The sequence below is a fragment of the Chaetomium globosum genome, genomic scaffold (assembly GCF_000143365.1).
Source record: "Chaetomium globosum CBS 148.51 scaffold_7 genomic scaffold, whole genome shotgun sequence".
Lineage (NCBI taxonomy): Eukaryota > Fungi > Ascomycota > Sordariomycetes > Sordariales > Chaetomiaceae > Chaetomium > Chaetomium globosum.
Genome location: NT_165982.1, coordinates 3,179,724 through 3,191,599, shown reverse-complemented (window position 1 = coordinate 3,191,599; position 11,876 = coordinate 3,179,724). Strand labels below are relative to the sequence as shown.

The following is an 11,876-nucleotide window of genomic DNA, read 5'->3' as shown; positions in this document are numbered from 1 at the left end:
CCCGTTCCCCGCCGCCGGCGGTCAGCGCCAGTCCAGCCGTCGGCGCTGGCGCGTATCGAGCGCCGCACCGCGCCGCAGGAGCGCCCGCACGATCTCCACGTGCCCGTGCCGGGAGGCCGAGTGCAGAGGGCAGAGGCCGTCGGCGTTGCGCGTGGCGACGGTGATGGTCGGGTGGGTGAGGAGGGTTTGCACGGTGGCGAGGTGGCCGTTGTGGGCGGCGGCGTGGAGGGCGGTCCATTTGTGGGTGTTGGGGGTGTTGGGGTTGGTGGAGCCGTGCGGGGGTTGGTTGTGGTTGAGGAGGAGGGTTACGATGGGGGTGTGCCCGTTGGTAGCGGCGGCGTAGAGGGGGGTTTCACCTGAGTTGGTGGGCCGGTTGGGGTTGGCGTTGTGGGTGAGCAGGAGGCGGGCGATTGCGAGGTGGCCTTCGCGGGCGGCGGCTTCGAGGGGGGTGCGGCCTGCGGTGGTGGGGGTGTGGGGGTTGGCGTGGTGGGCGAGGAGGAGGCTGGCGATGGCGAGGTGGCCTTTGAAGGAGGCCGCGGCGAGGGGGGTCCAGTTGTTTTTGTTGGGGGTGTTTGGGTCGGCGCGGTGCTGGAGGAGGACCTCGACGGCTTCGAGGCTGCCGTTGTTGGCGGCGGAGTATAGGGGGGTCTCGCCGTCTTCGTCACGGACGGTCATGTCCGCTCCATGTTTGAGGAGTGTCCGTACCACATCTGCGCGGTTGTTGTGGGCTGCCACCTCGAGCGGTGTCCTGCCGGTAGAGGTTGGCACTCGGATGTCTGCTCTTAGGGAGAGGAGAAGTTCCACCATCTCGAGGTGGCCGTCAACGCACGCCGCATTGACTGGTGTCCAGCCGTTGTTGGAAGCCCGGTGGAAGTCTGCCCTATACTCGAGGAGGAGTCTTGCCATTTCCATGTTGCCACTGGAGGCTGCACTGTAAATGGGTGTGAAACCGTCTTCGCATACGGTATTGACATTTGCTCCGTTTTGCAGCAGAATTCTTGCCACGTTCACAAAGCCTTGTGAACATGCCGAACGGAGGGGCGTCACCCCGTACTTGGTGGCGAGCGTTAAATCTGCGCCTCGCCTCACTAGATACTGTACAATATGCGGCGTGGCCTTTAGAGGCTGCTATGCAGAGCGGAGTCCATTTGTCCATCGAGGTCTGGTCGTTCTTGTTTACACCGTGCTCGATAAGCACCTGGACGGTGTTGAGATGCCCTTGCTTAGCAGCCCGAGTAAATGGGGCTCTGTCCGCCTACCGACGGGCTAGTCGGATCAGCGCCATACCGGAGCAAAATGAGGAGTGTTTCTGGCCAGCCCCAGGTAGCCGCCGCGTTGAGTGGAGTCCAGCCGTCTTCGTTGGGTGTCTTGTAATCGGCTCCATTCTGGATGAGATACTCCAGGATCTCAGCATGTCCGGTGCACGCCGCCGAGTAGGCCGGACTCTGCCCAATCTCGCCTGTCGCAAACATGTCCTCTCCATTAGCGATAAGCCGCCTGATCGCTGCAAAGTCGCCTTCCCGGGCCGCTATGTTGAAAGGGGTAGGGTTGGGTCCGCTGTCCTCGCTATCGGACTCCTCCTCGCCGGCTCCCACGGCTTGTTGATAGCTAGGAGGCGGAACAGAGCCATGGCCATCATCTTCTTGAATAAAAGATGTTGGTGGCGGCAGCGGCACCGGGGAAATAAGGGGCGGAGAAGGCAGCGCAGAATGAGAAAGGACGTATTCCGCCGCTGGGGCGGGGTGTGGTGTGGGATACGGCTGTTGTTGCTGGTAATGTTGTTGACCCCCCACATGTGCGTGTGCCGGAGGTATATGTAGTTGTTGTACCGGTGGCTGCGGCTGGTAGCCTCCGGTATGCTGTTGTGGCTGATGTTGTCCACTCCAGTACGACGCCTGTTGTGCGTGCTGCGGAGCCGAGGCGCTCCCGGAATACGCTTGCTGCGCCGCTAAGTACGGCTGGTAACCCCCTATGTACTGCTGTTGGGGTCCGGGGTGGGGTTGCTTGTTCGGGCCCCCGTAGTACGCTTGCGGTGGTTGAGTTTGGGGTTGCTGCCACTGACTGCCTTGATATTGCGGCTGGGGAGACGCGCCGCCATGCACACCTGACTGTTGCTGCGGAGACAATGGAGAAGAGGTTATAAAGGAAGAAAAGGAGCTCGCCGTTGTTATGAGGCCCTCCAACGTAAGTTCCAGCTGTTTTCTCTCGTTTTCCTCGTCTGTACCAACAAAGGACTCATTTCTCAAGGCGTCCTTAGCGACCGTAGTATCTCGGATATCGGTATCGAGTGCAGCAAGAGACATTTGCCTGTCCCGTGCGGTTTGGTTCTGGAGAGAGCTGATACTTCTGTAGAATAACACACAAGGTTAGCCCGCACGCATCCGTTGGACTCCGCACGGATGAGTCAAGAAAATGAGAGGGAAAAGATACAAAAAGAACTTACATCCGCATCATACTGAGACCGACTTTGAATGCCAGATGATGTGCTCGGAGGCGCTCTCGGTAGACGGCCAGCGTTCTGATCCGCATTCCCAGTTTCCAAGCCGCTTTGTTGCGCCCCAGGAATCCGCTACTTTTTCCAACGCTGCCTAGCACTGGCTCAAGCTGTGTTTTGATGGCTTGAAAGCTGGCCCTGGCGCTCTCGAGGTTCTTCTGTACACTAGGCCACATGCCAAATCCTGCGGCCGGGTGCACCATCAAACAAGAGCCACTAGAGGCCCAGGTTTGTTGCATCTGACTCACCACGGGACCGACAAATTGAAGGTCATATCCAAGACCAGATAGAACCGAGTCCTGGTCCGGTGTCCCAGCGCTCAGGACCACCGAGGTAAAACCGATGGTCTGTACGACGTCGTAAGTTAGCCGGTTACGAGGCGTTACCTCGACGGGTCATGGCAAAATCCCTGGACCTGGGAAGCAAAGAGGGCGGTGGTAAGGTGGTTACCTCGTCACAAGAGACCCGGAGAGCAGCTGCATGGGCTGCAATAAACAGGGGATCCATGGTTCCAAGTTACAATCTAATGTGCTATAGCCGACTCGTCTAGCTCGGTCGCACGGCGCAAGGGCGGTTCGGGCTTAAGCCTAGGGGCCGAGGGGTATGGATCATATATGCCTAGGTTTCAGCTCCAGCTTGGTACCTAACCCCTCGAGGCTCAGCCGCTTCTGTCGTATTTCGTTTTGGGCTGAGCTGAAATCACGTGCATGTTGCTCATTACCTATCTGAGCATAGCCGATCCTCAATCATGCCTGGTGCTGCCTGGGGTCTGTTCATGCCTCCTTGGTGTATATAGGTAGGGAGGTACCGAGTACCCGCTGGCAAAAGAAAAGAAGGCTGAAATCGAAAGGGAAGCAAGAAATTAAAACTAGAAAAAAATAATAAAAGAAAAACAACAGAAAAATGAGAAAGAGTCAAAAGAGAATTTTTAAGAAAAAAAAATTATTATTCATACTCCGCTATGCCCTAGGGCGTGCCGGACCCTCTGCTATTTAGTGTACAGGAAAACCGTGCCTTCCCGGGCCGGGTGAAAAAACCCATTACCAACAATCAAAGAACGATGCGTTCTGGTGAGTCTGCGTATACAAAGAGAGGAAGCCTCCTGGCCTCCGGACGGGGGTGCTTCAGGCCGCCGCTTCCAGCTTGAGCCTCCTGGCTAAGCTGTACATCGGCAGCTTCCCCGAGTCCATCAGCCAGTCGAGGATCCTCCTCGCGAGCCTTGCAGTCGTGGGATTGATGCCGTGTAGAACAGAGTAAAAGTCCCGTCGTGTCCGAATTCCAGTTCTCTCCCATCTTCGAGTCAACGGTGGGGCCAAACACCACACTACCAGGTGTTCGGCAGTCTCTCGTCCCTCGCCACGCTCGCAGGCAGGAGTCAGAACCTCCGGGACTCCCCGTGTAAACGAAGTCCCGTAAGCCTATTGCTCCCGTCCGGATTTGAACCAGCTCTTCGCCTTGCTGAGACCGTCGTGCCTCCTAAGGGTTCCGTTCCGGAATAGCGTCTCCTGCTGATGGTCAAAGTCGTCCGCCGGCCTGGTGATCGCTCTGCCGTCCCGTTCCTTTAACCACCTCGCTTTCCAAGCCTCTTCTACTACCCTGTTCGTATCAACGGTCCCCCCCGTCCGGCGCATGACCGTACCCGCGGCTCTCTCCACCGCCGTAGGCCCTTGAGGTCCCAAGGTTCGCGGTCGGCCCCTGTTGCCCCTCCTCGAGCTAAGTCTCTGCTGTATCTTGCGGCAGGCGGTGAGGACAACGCTCGCCGCCGTCTTCTTGCCGCCTCGACCGTCGTCCAGATCGGGTCGTTGGAGTCGGGTTTCGAAATCTGCAAGCCGTTTGTTTAGGTACAAGTCCAATGGTGGTACCCATGTCTCTGTCTCGAGGTTACGGATGGGGGTAGACTTAAAGGCTCCCGCCACAATCCGCAAGCTCTTGTTCTGGGCCTTCCCGAGGGCCTTAGTGATGCCTTTCTTTACCGGCTCGCCTCCCACATCCGTGGGGATGTGAAACGATGATGCGCCATAGGCCAGCGCCGACCGGATGCACTTTGTGTACACTTCTCGCGCTTTGGCTAGCCCCATTCCCCATGTCTTTGCCACGATCCTCGACAGGGCATAGCTCTGGGTCCTCAGCTTCTTCTCCACCGCCACCAGGTGAGCCTTCCAGTTGAGTTTCCAGTCCAACCAGACCCCCAGGAACCTGGCAGACTCTTCTGGTTTAACGGGGCTAGTGCCTCCCCCTGGGTTGGCAAGGTTTACCTGTTCGGTCCACTGCCGTCGCCCTTTGTTGAAATGGATGAGTTCGCTCTTTTCCGGGGCGAACTTCATCCCCCGACTGTCCGCCCATCGTATACACGTTTCCCACGCCGCCTCTAGTTGCCGGACATTGGCTTCGGGGTTTCGACCAAATACTAGAAGGTTGGTGTCATCCGCAAACCCTGTTATAGCCAAGTGAGGCTGCTCGTCTTTTAGCTGCTTGTATAATGAGGAAATGTAGAGGATGAAGAGAACAGGGGAAAGGGGTGAGCCTTGGAGGACCCCTGCCCGAATTGCCGTCGGCGCCGCCGTCTTGCCGTCGAAAAGAAGGGTGGCCTCTCGACCGGTCAACCAATCCCTCGTCCAGAGGACCAGCCACCTCGGGAAGCCCATTTCTCGCAAAGTTGCTAGCAGTCGGGTATGGTTGACCGTGTCAAAGGCTCCTGAGATGTCCAGTTGCAATAGGGATGCCGCACCCTTCTGTCTCCACGCCTCCTGGACCTGAGCTACTACTAGCCGGACAGCCAGCTCTGTAGAGCGGTGTGCCCTGTTCCCCATTTGTTCATCTGGTAGGAGGCCGTTGACTTCTGCAGCTTGAGTGACCTTCCTGGCGACCACTGACTCTATTACCTTCCCCAGGGTTGGCAACAGAGCAATGGGCCTGTATCCCCCCGGGGTCTGATACGCCGGCGGAGCCTTTCCTGGTTTCGGTAGTACTACAGTCTTCGCCCTCTTGAAACGGCTCGGGAACCATCCTAGCTCCAGGCACCTTGTCGCCAGAAGGGCCAGCACTTCAGCTAACGGTGCTCCGCACGCCTTCAGAAGGCCCATCGGGAGCAAATCCTCGCCTGGCGCCTTCCAGGGGCTTGCTCTTCCCATCGCCTCCGTGATCTCGATCGGCGTCACTGCCTGTACGACGTCGAAGCCCGGGTTCCAGCTGCCCAAAAAGGCTTGGTCTTCCACGTCCGTCAGGTTGGCCGGTGGGTCCGGGAAGAACCTCTCAGCCAGCGCGCTGGCCTTCTGGTCGTGCGTTTCGGCCGTTACCTGTCCGGAAGAGTCCTTAAATTCCGGCAGCCTCGGTGGTTCTGGCGGCAAAAAGCTCCGCAACCTAGCCCATCTTTCCAAGCTCCACATCTGATCGGGCTTCTTTGCCTCGCTTGCTTCCTGTAGGCTGTTCCTCCAAGCCCTAGTCCGCGCTTCGCGCGTTGTTCTAGCAAGGTCCTTGAGTCTTTCGCTAAGCTCCTCCCAGCAGTACTCTGCCCGGGTCTCCTTCGCCAGCCTCTCGGCCCTTCTGGCCTCCCGGGCGGCCTGCTGCACCTCCACAGTCCACCAGGGGGAGCTGTAGCCGCAGCTCGCCTTCTTCCGTGGAGTGCTTTCCTTCGCGACCCAGGTGAGCCACTCGACCAGGCTATCGAAAGCTTTGTCAAGACCCTCGACTGTCCGGGTTTTGGCCGGTAGTCCGTCCGGTCCCGGGTCCGCGAGCCCCATGACCTTGCATAGCAACTCTGATTCAGCCTTCACCCTCTCCCTGTCCATCTTCTTCCAGGCCCAGCCATCCGGTTGGGTTGGCCTCGGCCCATGCCCTTCCCCGACCTCGAGCACTTGTGGGTAGTGGTCTGACTTTCCACGACACTCTTCCCCGTAGTATACTGTTTGGGGGTTTTCCGAAGTCCAGAAGTGGTCGATGGTTGACGGGCGGCCTCGCTGTCGCCCCTGGGGAGCTCGCGTTGTCGCTCCCCTTGGAGTCCTGATGGTGAGGTCCCACAGGGAACCCAGCTGCAATAGGTCTTCGGATTTCCTGTCGTAGCGTCCGAACCCGTCCCACAGTGGGTTCTTTAGGTTGAAGTCTCCTGCCAAAACCACCGGGTGGCTTGGTCTTGGCCGCCCTTGGAGGGCTCTCGGTACGTTCTCGCCGGCGGGGGGGTTGTATACGGACCAAAGCTCGAATCCGCGGCTTTCCCCTCCGAGGTCCGCCTCTGGGAACCACACGCGGCACCAATTCTCCGTGGCTTCGGAGTCCCACTGCCTGATTTCAAATCTTTTGCTTACATATATTGCCGCCCGCCCCTCGAGCTTATGTACCAGGTGGTATCTGCTGCTCCGGGGGCAGTATGTGGATTTTGTCGCCTTGTTGATCCACGGTTCTTGCACCGCCAAGAGGTCATATTTGGCCTCTTCCAGCAAGACTTCCAGTGTTTGCTTGTTTCCTTCGGTGTTCCAGAGTAAAATTTTAATTTTCATCGCCTGCGACGGTGATCGAGTCCATCGTGGTGTCTCCCTCGGCGTCTCGTTGGTCCGGAGTGGCAGTGACCGCAGGGTTGGCGGCGGCGGTAGGCGTTGGTCCGGTAGCCGGCTCGGGCGCTCGGGGCGGCGGGGCGGTGGTGTCGACACCGCTGACTACCGGGCTTGCGAATCGCACCCTCGGTGCCTCGAAGTCGATCCTGGTCTGCTGGGGGTCTAAGAGAGCCTGACGTTGGGTTGCAGCCACATTCGTCGACCTTCCTCTCAGCCTCGTCCTGCCTACCACCTGGTAGCTGTCGTCCTCCCTCTCTTCAGCACCGAAGCTAAACGTGGGGGCGCTCGTGTGAGTCGTGATGGCAGAGATCGTGGTTGCGGTCTCGTATGTCCGTGGTCGGAATTGGTAGGCCTCCTTGGCCTTCGCGAGGACCTTCGACTTCTCCGGGCACTCTCCTGACCACGCCGGATGTCTTCCTCCGCAGGCCGGGCACCGTAGCGAAATTTCGTTTTTGTGAGTAGGGCACTGGGCCTCGCCTTCCCTGCCGCCCTCTCCATGGGCTTTGGTCCCGCAACGCGGGCACAATGGAGTCGCCTTGCAATAGTGCTGCGTGTGCCCCCACTTCCAGCACTTGTAGCACTGCGTTGGACTGAGGGCAGCCCAGTAAGGCTCGCAGTCCAGTAGCTGAGCCCTCCAGATCACTCCCTCGTCACACGCCTTGCGTGCTTCCTCCTGGGAGGTTAGAAGCGACCAGCAACCGTTGCTTCGGGTCGCCTTCCCTGTGTCTCGGCACTCTAAACTTTCACTTTATCTACTGTGTGGAAGGCCCAGTTTCCTTCCCGAACTCCCTCCTCGGTAGACCCTCTTGGAGGTTCTTTCTTCCACACGCCTTATCAGCAGCACTGCAAAAGGTTCTTCTTGCTCTTCTTTCAGCCTTGCTCTCCAAAAGCCTCCCTTGATCCAGTTTGGTGATTCGTCGAAGCTGCCAGTCTCTATGCCGCCTGCGCTCTGGAATGTGACGATTGTGTCGCCGCTGGGGAGCCTTCGGGCTGCGACTGCTCCCTTCTTGACTGACACTTGGTTGACCGCCTGGATGGTTTCTTGCGGCGTGCGCTTCGCGAGATCGGCTGGCATTCCTCTGCCTCTAACTAGGATCTCCTTATTTATGCGGGTCGGCACTATCTTTGTCGGGGTGTTGGGTTGTGACTGAGGGGGGACAGCCCTGTGAGCGGCCACTGCGGCCCAGGTTCCTTTGTCCTGGGTCCCGGCTCCATTAACGGCTGCCTTCACTTCCTCGGCCACCACCTTGCGGAGGTTGGCCAGCGAGATGTTTCCAGTCTGTGACTGAGACGCGTCGTACATTTTCCGGACGGCTGCTAGCAGTCCTGTCCCATGCCTCTGGCTGTCCCTTTCTTCTCGGGGTCTACTAGTCCCACCAGCTCGTCAACCATCTTCTTGATAGCCTCTATGTCGGAGGGCGGGGGTGAGAGGGGCGGGGTGGGGGGGTAAGTGCCGGGACTGCTCTAGCACACTTCTTCCCCTTGGGGCTGGAGCACTAGGGCCGGCCATCTTGCCTCCACTCAGGGGTTCAGGGGGCCGTGGTCGTCTGGGTAACTGTGTGTGGGTCGGGTAGCTCGTGGGTCCGTGCGTTGGCGATAGAGATTTCCAGGGCGACTGCGTGTCCCGGATCGCCCTTCTTTCCACGCCCACTGCGGCCGCGCTGCGGATTGCGCGTCGGTGCACGTGGTGTGGCTAGATAGGGCTTTGCGAGAGCTTTCGATCAACGCCAGCTTTGAGACTTTTGGGCCGAAATTCAAGGACGTTCTTTTCTCTTTGAGAAAAAATTGGAAAGAAATGAAGAAAATAAATTAAAGAAACAGAACTGAGTGGAGGGGAGGGAAAAGGGGGGCTAGCTGGACCTTAGGGCCCCGAATTATCCCGTATTTTCTTTCTTTATACACAGGTATAGACCAGATTGAGAGTCTTAGTTTCCAGGTTCCAGAAGGCCTACCCCTTAGGGAGGGCGTTGTCTCTTGTATCGGATTGCAGGTTCGACTGGGGGGGTTCTCGAGGTAGAAGCCTCTCGAAACTAAACTTCGGATCTGCCCTCACCGCAAAAAACACGCCTATACACATGATGGTCAAATTCTGCAGGCTGCTCATCATTGTCAAAGCGCGTCATGTGTTTCACTACCCATTACCACCTCCCCAGGCAACCTTCACCTCTCCACCTCTCTCAGATGGACAATTAGATACTAAGAAGAACTGAATCACCCAGCGGTCAGACCTTAATCACCCAAGGCAACCTTCACGTCTCTCAGATAAGCATCTAGGTACGAGGCAAAACTTACCTGAAGGGGTATATATCCAAGGCCAGATTCACACCCATGCACAACGAGCAACAAGCGTTTAACATCCTGCAGCGACAATTGAGCAAGACAATATACCTCGTCCACTGGAACAAGGCACGCCCGGCATTCATCAAGATAGACGCATCGAAGAGGGGCATTGGTGCAATGGCGTCCCACCTGGAGGGCGATACCTGAGATGGTGCCAGGATTTACATGGCGCGTATCCACCCTTCCTCTAACTACCCCAGCAGTCGACTGACAACATCCAAAAAGAACCAATACTGGCCGACAGAGCTTGAGGTCACAGGACTGGTTTGGGCATGCCGTAAGCTACGGACGTGGATCCAGTCTTCAGAGCACCCCGTGGTCATCTTTACTGACCACCAGTCAACGAGGGGCATCGTCAATCAGTCGTCACTGCGGACAGCAGACCTGGGCAAGCTGAACCCGCGACACATCCTCGCATCCATCTACAATCACCCAAGGCAACCTTCACCTCTCTCAGATAGGCAATTAGGTACTAGGCAAAACTTAATCACCCAGCGCTCAGGCCTTTTTTTGAAAGGGGATATATTGCCCATATCCCCCCCCCCCCGTCAGTTCTTAGACTTCCGGTCTTAGCTTCTTGGACTAACTGGACCTTCGTTTCTGAACCCATCTTTGTGCCCATGTCACATCCACAATGGCACCCCTTTTTCAAGTCTACCCCGCTGGCGACGACATATTACTCGCCGTAAACAGACATAACCCTTCGCTGCCGACAATCCGCGTCCACATCGATGAAATCAAAACCCGGACGCTGTCTTGCACCATGGTCGTCGGGTTGACGGTAATATGGGGGGCACCGCCTACAACCATCAGGCAACGAAGACTACTTTCCTCAAGCTTTACAACCGTAAATCTTCCGATATCCTAGGGTGCGGCAACGGGATTAACCCTTGGGGGCCTGCCATGGAGATTGCATACATCAAGGCACTCCAAGCAGGTGCAGGCACCATCCACCAGTTCCTCGATGACGTCCGCCACATTGAGAACCCCCTACACGACACCGTAAAAGGCTGGGAGGATGCCCAAAGAGAAGCCTTTTTTAGCTGACAAACTGCTCCAGTACCATGCAAATGAGGTTGCCGCTTACCACACGTTACGCAACTTCCAAGGGGAGCTAATGCCACGTCTCCTCGAGGACATAGACCTACATCTGACCCCTCCCAGCTCCCCAGACGACGAGCTGTTCTACGTCAAAGGTATCATCCATGTCCACAAGCACGTCAATGGGTTCTACTTGCAACTAATGACAGACCATGTGCTGCGACCTCGCGGCGCGCGGCAGGACATCGTCGACCAAGCCCTTGCAGCGAGCTATCCACCCCCTTGGCGACTCCAACACCCTCGAAGACGACCGCTGGGCTTCGGAACCTTTTGGTTTCATCACCCTAGAAAGATGGCCGTTTCCAGGTGTTTATGTGTGACGAACCTATCTCAGGACCCTGTCCTGTTAGGGTTCAGCTTCGGTTGAAGGTAATCTCTCAAGGGTGCTTAGGTTCGGTGCAGCCAAAGGGTGCACAACAAAAGCTTGTCTCAACAGTAGGCTCTCGAGCTTTTAGCGAACTGTAGTTGTTATTGCTAACTGGAGAACTCCCAGAGCTCTCCAGAACGAGTGACTATATACTAGCTAAACCATCAAGTACCTTGTACTTAATCTCAGTGATCTTTGTTGCCCTCATCACAGATCAAGGGGATAAGTTGGTGATCTGTGTCCCGTTCAGTGATCTCCCAGAGATCACTGGGGTCACTTGCACCTTGTTTCTATTGGTTAGTACATACTGTCGTCTAACTGATTGGTCCAGGGCACTGCCAGCATGCCCCGCCGGTCGCCCGCAAGCGGCCATAATCGTGACATTATGGTTGACTTTGGCCAATGCCGATTTAAGGCCGAGGACGAGTCCGAACAGGATTTTGGAAAAGCCAACGCGGCCCAGGACGAGGAAGGCAATGTTGGCGTAATCATGCGGTATGAATTGAAGCGGCATGCTTTCCAGCTGCACTATATGCCCTCGGGAAGGTGTGACAAGTGGAAGGACGACGATGATGGTTAGGTAGCTGGTGTGTGACATTGAGTGTAAGGTGCTTGCTGCCCCATGACCTATTCATGTGTGGGAAAGATAATTAAGGGCAGAGGGTAATTATGGTAATCTAACGTCTAGTAGTAGACTAGGTACCTAGCTAGTTGTTTGGATTCTTTTTTAAAAATGAAAGATAACAGTTTAAAACCCACATGCGTACCACAAATTTAGCGTACCTACATGCAGCGAGATTATGTACACCTCGCGCATTGGAATAAGGCCCGACCAGCCTTCATCAAGATCGATGCGCCAAAAAGAGGTATCAGCATTATGGCGTTTCACTTGGAAAAGGATAAATGATACCAGCGGTGCCGGAATCCCACTGGACCGCATCCAGCCAATTCTCTACCTCAGTCGCCGGCTGACCGTATCTGAGAAAAACCAGTAACTATTGGCCCGCTAATGCTGAAAGTGGCCGGA

The 11,876-nt window shown here is 56.6% G+C and overlaps 3 protein-coding genes across 3 annotated transcripts; 1 reads left to right on the top strand and 2 right to left on the bottom strand.

Moving 5' to 3' along the window:
- Positions 1-21: 21 nt before the first annotated feature.
- CHGG_10587 (uncharacterized protein) lies at positions 22-3,001 on the bottom strand (the record flags this gene model as incomplete). The annotated part of the gene is made up of 4 exons (XM_001228513.1): positions 22-1,095; positions 1,260-2,346; positions 2,444-2,841; positions 2,945-3,001. 4 exons carry the CDS (start codon positions 2,999-3,001, stop codon positions 22-24), a joined length of 2,616 nt encoding a protein of 871 aa, XP_001228514.1.
- Positions 3,002-3,912: 911 nt separating this feature from the next.
- On the bottom strand, positions 3,913-8,344 carry CHGG_10586 (uncharacterized protein; the record flags this gene model as incomplete). The annotated part of the gene is made up of 3 exons (XM_001228512.1): positions 3,913-6,945; positions 6,998-7,761; positions 7,828-8,344. The coding sequence occupies 3 exons, from the start codon at positions 8,342-8,344 to the stop codon at positions 3,913-3,915; spliced, it is 4,314 nt and encodes a 1,437-aa protein (XP_001228513.1).
- Positions 8,345-10,167: 1,823 nt separating this feature from the next.
- On the top strand, positions 10,168-11,429 carry CHGG_10585 (uncharacterized protein; the record flags this gene model as incomplete). The annotated part of the gene is made up of 3 exons (XM_001228511.1): positions 10,168-10,383; positions 10,442-10,600; positions 11,181-11,429. The coding sequence occupies 3 exons, from the start codon at positions 10,168-10,170 to the stop codon at positions 11,427-11,429; spliced, it is 624 nt and encodes a 207-aa protein (XP_001228512.1).
- Positions 11,430-11,876: the final 447 nt, after the last annotated feature.